General features: G+C 44.0%; 1 protein-coding gene across 4 annotated transcripts in view; it reads right to left on the reverse strand.

Moving 5' to 3' along the window:
* Window positions 1–6,691: 6,691 nt before the first annotated feature.
* Window positions 6,692–12,298, reverse strand: part of CNOT4 (CCR4-NOT transcription complex subunit 4) — a 57,802-nt gene continuing 52,195 nt past the window's right edge. For 2 of the 4 annotated variants that reach the window (XM_009645581.2, XM_009645582.2), the window contains exons 11-12: window positions 8,824–9,036; window positions 6,692–8,051 (exon numbers count right to left, since the gene is read on the reverse strand). In XM_009645581.2, the coding sequence (XP_009643876.1) occupies window positions 7,750–8,051; window positions 8,824–9,036 (515 nt within the window). In that variant the 3' untranslated portion in view covers window positions 6,692–7,749. The remainder of the gene's footprint in view (window positions 8,052–8,823; window positions 9,037–12,298) is intronic. The other 2 variants (XM_009645583.2, XM_009645584.2) reach the window with 1 other exon arrangement.

A 12,298-nucleotide genomic window follows, 5' to 3' on the forward strand; every position in this document is an offset into this window, starting at 1 on the left:
CTTTTTTTTTTTTCTTTTAACACCATCAATTCCTTGAAACACTGCAGAGCTCAGGAAAAGAATTTCACAAGAGCCAATTACTGCACCTGGGTTTTCAAATGGAGAAAATTTGACACTTCATATTGAAAGGCTTTTTTGATATAATCCTTTTATTTCCCCTCCATGTCCAGAAGCACAGATTTCAAACAAGAGTTCTGGGTTACAAGCTTCTTAATTGATCATTTCGGCAAGATGCATAAAGCCAAGACTGAGCAGCTCCAGCTTAACCTACAGCCTGAGCATGTGCAGACTTTCAGGTTTTAAACACAACCGAGTCTGATTTTCTGTTTAAGGCTCTTTTAAAGGCTGAGAGTGAAGACAGGCAGTTACTAGGAACAAGGAATCTATGCCATTAGATAATTGGAAGCATTTACAATTCATTGCTCTTGAATGTAGGCTGAGATGTAAAGGTTTCTTTTGTTGTTCAGAACTTGCTTATATCCTCCCATTTCTACACAATCTTAGACTTGCAAGATGCAGTGACAAGTGTGCAAAGATAGCCAGTCAAGAGGAAAACAGGAATTTAATACAAAGGACCTAGCACATTTGGGGGGAAAAAAAAAAACACCCAACCAAAAAAACCCAACAAACTCAGGGTTCTTCATCCCTTCTCTCCTGCATCAGAAATTCAATCAGGCGTATTGAGACCTACAGCAGTGCCTGAAGAGCTAGCCTAGGTGCCATCGTTTGCATTCAGAAAGCAAATGACACCCATATTTCTGCCCAGGATTTCCTGGGTGGGCACGCAGGGGTGCGTTCCAGGCAGCGCACACAGAGCCTGGCCAGCAGCTTCAGGACACCTCGGTCCCACGTTGGCACTGCAGGACAGACCTGTGCATGCCTAGCACGCCTGAGGCAGTCTGGGCACAGGGGGCTTGTTGAGTAACACGGCATCACGCGTGCAGAGAAGTGCTGCCTGTATCTCAGGAGGCATTACGGCGTTAGTCGGAAGAGGTTCTGGCAGCCCCAAGAGCTGCTGCATGCGTGGGGCAGGAAAGAAGAACGAGTACCCGGGCCACAAACCCCCATCATCCCCATGCTCAAGGATGCAAACTGTGGTACTTGAACAAGCCTGCTACAAAGGCTAGTTTTAGTCTGCTGACTTAATTTCCATCAACATTTGCATTGCATTTCAAGGAAAGAAGCCTTAAAAGATGCAAGGTAGCGTATTTTTATGATAAGGCAAGACCTACTAGTGGACATCTGGGAACCACTGCTGCTTCTCCCTGGACAGAGGGCTAGGGACACTGTTTGGTTTGTTTTTTTTTTTCTATTTCTACTGCTAATAAAGGAATCTCTTCCCATTCCACCTCCTATGTCTTCTTTTCACATCACCAAGCTATGGGAAGTCTGGTTTGGGGGCTAGCTTTTGATGGGTGAGGGAGCAGGTGGCAAAGCTTTTACAAATTCCTCGCAAAAGGCAACAGCACCCACAGCGGCCATTTACCAGCAACTGCACCACGAGAAGCAAAAAGCCTTTCATCCTCCTAAGACAACTGAAGCTGTAGAAAGGACGGGAAAAACAGGACCTGTTCTGCGTTTCCCTTCAGCTCACATCCTAACCTCACCTTCTTCTCCTCCCTCTTTTTCCAGCCAAGTCTAACACACAGGGAGGGGAATAATCCTGCTCCAAGGGAACCTGTTCTTCGCTGTCCCCCCCCTCAAGACACTCACGAGACCGCCTGGAGTTCCTGCGGGAAAAGGCGCTCTGCATGAGGGAACAATCCTGCTCCAAGGGAACCTGTTCTTTGCTGTCCCCCCCCTCAAGACACTCACGAGACCACCTGGAGTTCCTGCGGGAAAAGGCGCTCTGCATGCCGACACGCCAGCAGTGAATTTGGACGCAGCGCTACAGGCGTTTTGGGCCTTCGCAAGTACGTTGGTGCTGTACCCACAGACTATGCTTCCACTTCTGTCTCACCAAAATAGGTTTCATGGCCGGGGATTCAGCCCAGGACCTGTCCTGGGAACAGCACTGCCCCATTTCTTGTTCATGTAGGAAGGAGTTGTCTTGTTAAGAGATGAAACTGGGAAAAAACAGAAGGGAAACAAGATGACGGGAATGTAATTTTTCATCTCTCTTCCTTCTCTGTTCCACTCCCCTGAATAAAAACTCACTGCAGTTTCCCCTCTTTCCAAGGAGATTTTTGTACAGCCAAGATACATTTGGGACACAGAGTTTACTTCTCCTCAGATCCAACCAAGGCTTTAAAACCAAAAGTGAGATTTTTTTGCTACGTACAATTAGAGATTGACACCTGCTTTCACTGCAAACTGAAATGACGCGCATTTTAGATATAAAAATCTTTTGCCAAACATGTCCAGAAAGATGCTGATTTTAAGTGTCATAACAAAAAGTTAGCATTTTCAATTAAAAACTGACACAGTAGTTTTTCACACAGAGAAAAATGTCAACTTGAAACAAGCATTTTATACAACTGATATTTAAAAAAAATTATTTACTTGACAAAATTGAAAAGTTTTCCTTGGGGATTTGTCAGATTTGTAAGTCTGAGGACAGGGGGAAACAAATAGCGGTCTAGCAAGGTTTCAGAGGAGAAAGCAGACCACCGCAGGTCAGGCAGGTCACTCTCCCACCAGCTTTAGATTAACAAGGACTTTTCTACAAGTGTTTTCCTCCACAGTGACACCACCTCTGTTCAGACGACTTCCACACCTAGTATGGCTGCACCAGACCACCCTTAACCAGTGCTTTTCATCAGCAAAGCCGATAGCAAATCTGTTGCTGCCAGGATCACCCAACTTGCCTCAAACCTCCACCACGCAGCAGTTTAGGCTCCTGCACACCCCCCCCCCCCCGCAAGTCGCTCTAGCTCCCTGTACTTGCATGGCAAGAACTTAATTCGGCCATTTCCCTCTCAGGAGCCTTCCCTTTGCCACATAAATACAACAGAGGTAAGCCTAGGGCAAAGGCAAACCCCAGAAAGAAGGGAGGATGAAGACCTTGCTCGTATACAGTGCTGTCACGTGTAGATCAGAGCGTACTGAGGCCACACCATTTCTTACACTGTCACACAAAGCTATGATGATACTTCATGTTTTTCCTCTTTGGGAGCTTTGTCACAGCCATGAACAGAAGAGGGCCTGACCCGAGAGTTGTTTCCCCATCAGTAGAACATCCCAAAGTGGGGGGGAAAAGAGATGCTGGGATTTGGGAGAAGCTCCTACAGCTATTACCTCCACATTCAGCCCAAACACATTGTAACGTATCAGTGAAGTGGAAGGCGCTTCCATAGCTATCCATGTAGCTGTACATCGCTGGAAGATGTAAAGCAACAACTACTCTGAGCAGACACGCGTTCATGGCAATCAGCGCTTCACACTATTTGCTTTATGTGTGCTAAGGATTCACGTCACTAGTGGCTAGACTGGAGGAGAGCGCGTTCCTCTCACCAAGTCAGGAGTACCTACAACCCCTTCCAGCAGGGCTGGTGACAACTCCAGCCCCCTAACCCTTCAAGCTCTGTCCCACCTCAGTGCTTCTCAACACACCTCAGTTCTGAGCAGTAAGTTTTTATTCCAGCACTACAGCTTTTCCCTGAGGGATTTAGTCCCAAGCAGTACAATCCCACTCAGTGGATTTACGTATGGTGGAATCCAACACCAAATCTAAGACCCTTTTCAACTTAAGGCAACTTCTGCGGATCCTGAGGAGAGGGATGAACAAGCAGCACCCAGGTAACTGTTCTGCAGTCTTTTCAAGTATATTTTTCTGTGCTCCCTTGCAAAGATGAGGGAAGAAATTGGTACATGGCTCCTCTTCCCCTCCCCCCCGTCCCAAGAAAAAATGCGTTCAAGGCAAAAATCTCCACAGCATGACCAGTTCTAGAGAGCTGTAAAAAACCCAAACCAAAGCAGAACAAAAACCACAAACCAAAAACACCACCACCACAAAAAAACCCAAACCAAAACAACCACCCTCCACAAGAAAACCCAAACACACTGCATTTTCCCTAAAATCCAACATCTTGAATGCCTATGATTAAATGAGCACCTCATAAAAAAAACTTTTTGGACAACAGAGTCTCTGATGGAGGGGAAGGAGAACAGAAGTTTGGAGTTCGGGAACTAGAATACAAACTCAACTTCAGGGAGCTGGCAATGGTGGTGTAAGCATGGTTAGAGCAGCCCTGTCAAGACACTGCAAGGCACATACCTGCTCACATTTGACTTGCAAGTAGGAAATGGAAGTTGTAAAAGGAAGGAAAAGGAATTTGTGCAATGGCTCTTCACCTTACCTAGAAGGTGGCATTATACTCCTTGCTGTACTCCAGAGAAACATCATCCCCTTATTAGATATTAAAAAGAAAACAAAAAGCAGCCATGAACCCATAGTATCAGTCCAGCACTGCTGACCCCCCAATTTACTATGCTTGAGTTGAGAATTCCTTGAAAATGCAAGACAACTTCTTGTACCAACATGTTCATGGCTAATAACTCCCTCCCTTCCCTCAACACGCATTCAAATCTGTTTTGGAGGAGTTGTCTGGTCCATCCTCTTTCTCCAATTTCATCTCCACCAGACACCAAACATCTTGCTAGTTCTGGGTCGCTGGCCTTTTAGACAAGTACTTTTCTTGGCTTAATGCAAGGAAGAGCTGCAAGTGTCCATACAATGTATGAAACAACAGCAGACCATGCACCAAGATGATCACCTGGACAATGCAGACACATGGATGCTCTCCTTTCAATAAAGGTTCCTATACAGAATTTCTTGTTGCAGGAAGAGTGAATCAACAGAGACCTTAGGAGAAACTAACTGAGCTCCACACAGTTGAACAGAGTGAAGTGCCACGTTTCTTCCCAATTACAGGGGATGCAGGAGTCCGCACCAGACAGTGGATAAAGCTAGGCTAAAAGAGGCAGAAGCTGCCCCCTGCCCCAATCAACCCAAACACTGATGTATTTTAATAACACCAGTGTTACCTAATCAAAGTCTTTTGAGGGGAGGTGGGTGGGAAGGCGAGCACCATAAAGAGAAGAAAAAAAAAAAATCATTCCAGTTGCAACCCTTTTCCTTAAGGTTTAGTCAGTAGGCCGACCATACAAGCTATGGTATGGCAGCGGGGAATAAGCTCCTCTGAGCAGCTGAAGCCTATTTTCTAGCGATAACAGACCACAGGCATCATTTTCCTTCAGTGCATCCTAACCTGTGGCAAAGAGATTGATGAAGAACTGAAGAAAGCAGCAGCAGCGTCAGGAATTGCTGTGGTACATAGGAAGCAAGTACAGCTGCTTTGGGAGGCTTGCTTATTTTCAGGGTCAGGAAAGGCACCCTTCTCAAAGAGAAATTAAGTTAAAGGTCGAAAAGTGTCTAACAACTGGGGAAGAAAAAAAAAAAAAAAAAAAAAGAACAAACTACTAAATAAAAAGCCCATTGCACCTTCACCAGCACCTCCATCAGGCTGTTCCCACTGGGTTGCTGCCCAGCGGCAGGGGCAGCAGCAGGCACTGCTGCATGAGAGGGCTTTCCCGGCCCGCAGTCCCAATGTGCCGTGCTTCTCCTTCCACCATCACCACCAGTTACAGCAAGGGACTGCGCAGGGGCTGACTGCACGACGAAAACGTCATTTGCTTTGTGGGGGAGCATTGGCACCAAAGGGTGTGCGTGTTCTCCCAAGCAACCAGGGCACACAACTAAACTGCCACAAGGATGTCTGTCCAAAACCAGTACATGCCGTTCCTCAACGCAGACAGTAAATGCAGCACTAAATGGCAACACAGGTAAGAGAAGAGCAATAGCGAGCAATCACCAACAGGTGATGTTTTACAAAGCAGGATATATATATATAGTTGCTTTATGCAGACTCAATGCCTGGTTCCCCTGCCCACCCATTGATTCAGGACTCTCTCCCGCTGCCTGGGCGGTGAAAGGCCCCTGTTAGGCGCCCACAGTTCAGCGGTGTGCATTCCCCTCCCTGCCCCTGCCAGAAGCAAGCATTTTAGGAGCACAGCCAGCCTGAGCTATGTATGCAGCTCACCCCAGGTGAGAAATCCTTCAGCACAGGCACCTCTAGGATTTCAGGCTCTCTGCCATCCTCATGAGCTACGCCAACCCAGCACCCCAGTCACAAGGTTGCTGGTTTTAAATATCTCTGGCTGGAAGTATAAGAGCTTGTTGGAGGCCTCCTGTATGTTAAGAGCTCTTCATCCCCTGTTGTGCAGTGACAGTATTTTATACCTTTATGCAAGGATGCTGACAGAAACAGGGAGGCGTAACTAGAATTCTCTGCCCCACCTTCAGACACATTATTGCATGCTACCTGTCCCAAGTGCCACAGCATTTAGTTCAGAAAGTATAAACAAGTTTCTCATGCTTCAGATTTAAAAGAATTCCACCAATAAAGCTTCGACAGACAGCCTCTAGCTATTGCCATGAGTAAAGACAACAGAATCCCTTTAAAAATGTAAAGCGTGTATACTTTGTCCACCCTTCAATACAGAAGTCACCACGCAAAGCAATACTTCCATGAAAAAGTAGCTCCCGTTTAGACGAACAGGAAAAAAAAAATCCCATGCAACGACATAGTTTTACCAGATGCAGTAATTAAAAATCCAAGTTAAAAAAACCCAAAAATAAAAAGCAAACACGAAGTCATCATCAAGTTTTCTGTTTTATTTAAGATTTTAGTTTTAATTCTGAAGAAAGAGGTACATTTCCTTGGTTTTAGTTTTAGCGTCAGGTTATAACCATGTTTATTTATCTGTTTCTTTTTTCCTGTCTTTTCAATACTGCACAAACGTCCAGAAACTACAGGGTTAAGTAAAAGCTGCAGGCAGAGGAGGTCAGAGGTTGCTCCTGATGGTGATCATGTGGCCCCAATGCAGTGCTATCCCAGAGTGCCCTATTCAGGTGAATCTTTGTTTTTTTAAAAAAAAGAAAGAGAGACTGACAGAGGAGACAGAAAGACTGAAGTAAATATCACTCGTGTTTCAGCTGCTTATAATTATATTATGTATACGCTAGGTATTAAATCTGTGAATACTTTTAAAACATTAAAGTTTACTTTAAATCTAAAGCCAAAATTAAACAAAAATCTTATTCTCCCCTCTTTAAACCACTCTTTAGCAACATGCCAGTTACTCATAGCTATAAGTGTTCTGTCTTTCAACACACTTCATGTCAAACTCTGACGCAAAATCCCCTTCTCAAAAAAAAAAAACCAACATAGCAATTTCCCTGTGTAGTGCCACACTGAATGCAAAATAAATGCTAGGCCACTGCTTGCCCCACATGTTCAGTAACTTCATTTAAATTAAATAGCTTTTTCATGTTTTTGCATTTGATTCTGCATTGCATTTTTTTTCTCCTACTGCAGATTGACACTTTTCCAACTAGGCAGAAATACTCATGTGCAAAAGACGTAAGACAGTAATATTCTCCTTAAGCATTGAGACTGCATTTTGATTTCTCTCTCTCTTTTTTTTTTTTCCCCTTAGAATGGTTAGAAAATATTTCAAACAGTGTATTTCAAACACTGGCTCAGCAGAAACTTAACGAAAAGATACGGTCATGACCCTGTGATGGCATTGCATTTGGGGGGGAGGTTTGATCAGGAACTGGATTCTTCAGAAAGAAAGATATGACGGGGAACAGTAGGTGGGCATGGGGAGGAGTCAGGGTGGGACACTTCCTGCATTTCTATCGTTTTGGGTTTTATTTTTCTTTTTTTTCTTTTTCCTCCTTTCCTAATGACGATCCAGCGCTGAGCTCTGTAGTAGATCTGTGGGGGTTTTACTGGGGGGTCTGAAGGCTGTCTGAAAGCCTGGGGGTGGGGAATGGAAGCTGGTGGGGTTTGAAGGAGGAGAGTAGGGATTCCAACTGGCTCTGTGCAGAGGGATCTGTGTGCCGAAGGGGTTACTGTGGTGCGTCTGTGATGGCGCTGCACTGGGGCCGTCCACCTCTGTAAGGGCCTGAAGAGATTTTAGCCAATGTGGAGGATTGTCATCTTGAAGGGCGTCTAAACTGTTTCCTGTGGAGGCCGGGATACCTACGAAGAGAAGAAAAAAAAAAACAGGGATACAGGCAAGTCAGAGCAGAAGCAATAGGCTGAGCCCGAAGGAGGTCAATTTAACCTAACAAAAAGCAACAGTGAGAAAACATGATTAGTTTGGACAAAGAATGCATTTTACATTATAATACGTATTTACCCTGCCCACAAAACATTTAACATTAAATCCGGATAGGAGAAAGTTCCCCCTCAGAGCACTTCTTCATAAAATACACATTTTTCTAGCAAACATCCTGCACAAGGACTGCATCCCTGTTGACGTGCCTTTACCACACCAAACTACCAGTACACTGCATGCTCACCTCCTACTCTGCCTACTTGAACCATGCTTCAGCCTCTCTAACAGGGAAACACAACCAGACAGCCTTATAAAAGAGAGCTTTATAAACAAGTGGAGTATGTCCCTTTTTAAATAACAAAGTCCAGTGAATGCCTTCAGTGCCTTAGGACCAGCGGCGCGCATACCGGACACGCCATCCAGCAGAAGGGACACCTACATTGACCCTATAGGTAAGCGCTGATCCGCCTGACTGCCTGCAGAGGTCCCGGGCATGCATTGCAAAGGCCTAAGTGACGCTTTGTTATACCTAGCAGTTCCACAAAAATTCCTGGACCCTTGAGGTTCTGTGAATGGAAGCTGGAAGAGACCACCGCATACTGACTTTTTCTTTTTTTCCAGATGTAAATCAGTTTGTGCCAAATACCCATTTGATGGTTTGCCAGTGGAGCTGAAGGAGTGAGAAACGGTTACCTGTGATGATTGCGGGGTCCATCCAGCTGCCAGGGCTGTCCCAATTCAGGCTGTCGGTGGTGGCAGTGTTGGACGTTGGTACACTGTGGTTGGCGTTGGAGGGGGAAGAAGCATTGGGCAGTCCACCAAAGCTGATGTTAATGTTCGGTAGAAGTGCCCTTAGCCCGTCCTGCCATTCCTTCATATTTAAACTCTCTACAGAACTGCTGTTGTCTGGGAGATTTACCAACAAAAAAAAAATGAAAGATAAAAAAATAAAAAGCTGAAGTTAGAAACAGATGTCCTTCTTTGGTGGGGTATGGGATTTTGTTTAGTTTTTAAGCTAGGCATTTAATACTTCCCTGTCCAAAAACTAGGGTCAATGTTTGTATGGTTGATTAATTACTCAGAGGGGCTGGCAGGTTTTAAACCAAGTGTAAGGGAGTGGGAGAAAGATTTAACTCCTCCCCCAATTCATACTTCCCCATTTTTTTCAGTTCAGAGACTCAAATAATCAAGGGCAGAGTGGCTCTCCCTCTATTATTAATGGGGGAAACCTACCAGACGCTTTATGAGAACACCTCTGTTGCAAGCTAAATAACCCAATTCGGCTGCTTTATTAATGGGCAGCAGGCTCGGAAGGGTTGTTTTCTTTGAAGTATATTAAAATGAAGAAAGGCTAGGTAGGGCTTTGCAATAGAAACCGAACGTGAGGAACCAGGGAGATGGAGGAATATCACAGAAGTTTGTTTTGTTATAGCTTGCTCATTCACAGCCCTACGGATGTTCTTCCGAAGGAAATGGCAATTAGGTTTTCATGGAGTTGGAGGGAGTGCAATTTCCTCTTGCAGTCGAAGAACAGTAGTGAAAATTCTTTAGAGACCTCTCAGAATAATTCCCGACACAGCATCCTCAAAACTTGGGTTAGAAGCAAACCAACTGGACACCGAAACAGTCAAGTCTCAACTATTTGCCTAAATGTTCAGGGCATGTATTGCAAAAGGACAACATAACGTGGCTATTAGCACTACAGCAAGTGATCCCTGAACACAAGTTAAACCACGCTATCTAGAACAGACTATCAGGTTCTACGATCCAGCTCCTGCTTTATGTATCTCAAAGCAAAACAAACCAGACACAAACATCCTAGTATTTATCAGCCAATACAGAAAGTCATACTTATTTAACTTGTGGTCAAATATATTTGAAAAGGAAGTGTTGGGTAGTACATTGGCAGCACCCTCTTTTTGACAAAAACCTAGAATACAACTTCTTTTTTTTTTTTTTTATACCATCTCTGGATGGACCTTGCTGTCAATCAGAAGTGTTACAGTGAGATACTTACATAATACTGCTACTTCATCAACAACAGAAAAGATTTAAGTCTTTATGGAAAATTAGAGGGTATCACTAACTTGCAACTCGCTGTTGCAGAGTGAAGAAAACAGTCTTACTTGCTATCAAAACCTGCCTTGGCAATTTTTGTAAAGCTGAATGCTCAGAAAGAACTGATGTCTCGAGCAATTACCTTTTTGTAACTCGAGGGGGAAAAAAAAAAAAGCAAGTTCTTGAAATCCTGTGCTTTCATGCAGAACTTTCCTTCCCCAGGCCAGAGACTTTTTTAGAACAAACTTTATATAAGATTCTGCTTCTGTACAGAATTACAGCAAGCAACTTCAATCATAAATCACAGCAAGTGATACCTCAGTCCATGTCACCAACTGAACTTCAAAACAAATTACTATGCAGATCTGCTATATCCACTTTGCCTATGATGACTGTTGGAGCAATGCATTAATTTCTAATCCTATGTGTGCCTAATGCAGCTGCTCTAGCACAAGCAGCCATCTGCATGCATAAATGTCCCCACGTAGCAGGACAGCAGCTGACACCTAGAACATCCATGGCCAGACAGACTGATGCTGCGCATGGAGCCTGGACAGGGATAACAGCACAGATGCAAAGAGGGTACTACAAAAATCATCCTCTGTGCCTGGGCAAGTTTGCAGAATACATTTGACCACAGACTCTGGAAGGTTTACAGTCGGCTGCTGTTACCCCACTCACTGGCCGAGGCTGGAGAATCGCTCTCCCTCAGAGGTTAGAGCGTGAGGTGCCTCCATGGGGAAGACAGACAACTCCTAACCATTCCCACAAACAAAGAAAAGACAGGTCAAAAAATCAGGCAGTGGAAGTAAACCCCAAAGCCTGCCCATTACTACATGCATCATGTTATCTCTAAAGATCAAAATTTTAAGTGCTACAGGAGAAAAAAAAAAGTAGCAGTAACGGAACTGCAGCTCTGCCTCAAGCAAGTAACCTAAGATCAGCTTTTTAGTAAAAAAAACTTAGCGCACAGACACAATCAAGCCTCCAGATGTAAGTGTGACTGTATCCACATACAGTGTGCAGCAACGTGCTCTGTGAGGCCTGGTGTACAAGTCACTTTGGGTGAAAAAAAGCAGGCTTATCAGCGATTTGTTCTGTGTTCATTTAGCATTGAACCATAGGGCATACAACCGGCTTTCACTTCTACTTTCATTTCTCCTACTGTAAATCAAATCTACTTTCTGTTCCCTCCAGAGCTCCCACTTTTGTCTTCGCAATACTAATGCTCATGATAACAACTTTAAAGAGTTTGGTGCAATACATTTTTCATTCCAACTTAGGATCCTAGGGTTAAAAAAAATAATTCTATAAAGTATCAGTCAGAAATATCCTGGATAGATAGTCGCTCTCGACCCTCCTGAACATCCATAAGCCTGTTTGAGACAAGTTCCAAATTCATTTTTCAGAACAAAAGTAGCCAGCTCACCAGCACAGAAATAACTGTGCAACAGATTCTGCATGTACACCATTAGTTTCCACTTTATTTTTCTCACCACTGCTTCCAACAGCTTGTGCAAGGAAACACAGCTCTGTTTATCACTGGCTTTTACAAGGCAAAAAGCACATATAAGATTCTTAGTAGGACCATGTGTGAGTGAACATACTCATTGTAGTATCTGTGAGCTGGAGATCTGCAAGCTCATGATGCTCTTAATCATGGACATTATTAACCTCCAACAAGCCCCCAAAGCTCACGTGCAAGAAAATTAACATGTTTTAATCTACACACCTGCAACATGTCATTGAGGAAGCCTAATGAAGATAAAGCCAGCAAGATGTCATACTTACAAGGAATGGGATAGGAAAATAAATGTAGCAGGGCATTAGGCCACCTTGGACTAAGAAAATATACGTATTTTTGTCATGTTATTCTCCATTTTAAAAAGACATAATACAGCATACAGAAGAGTCCAGAAAGGTAGCAAGCAGTTGAGATACAAGATTTTCATGGAATGGAAAAGGCTGGCGTTGTTTGGTGAGAAGACATTAATCTGTGATGCAGGCATAGTGCACCATTGCTGTGTACCCTCTTTAATACAGAAGAAACTGAGGAAGACTGTCCTTTATCTCAACTGTCAGTACAAAATCCACTGGGAATCACAGAAGT

The sequence above is a fragment of the Egretta garzetta genome, unplaced genomic scaffold (assembly GCF_000687185.1).
Source record: "Egretta garzetta isolate BGI_Z169 unplaced genomic scaffold, ASM68718v1 scaffold38, whole genome shotgun sequence".
In the NCBI taxonomy this organism is placed as follows: Eukaryota; Metazoa; Chordata; class Aves; order Pelecaniformes; family Ardeidae; genus Egretta; species Egretta garzetta.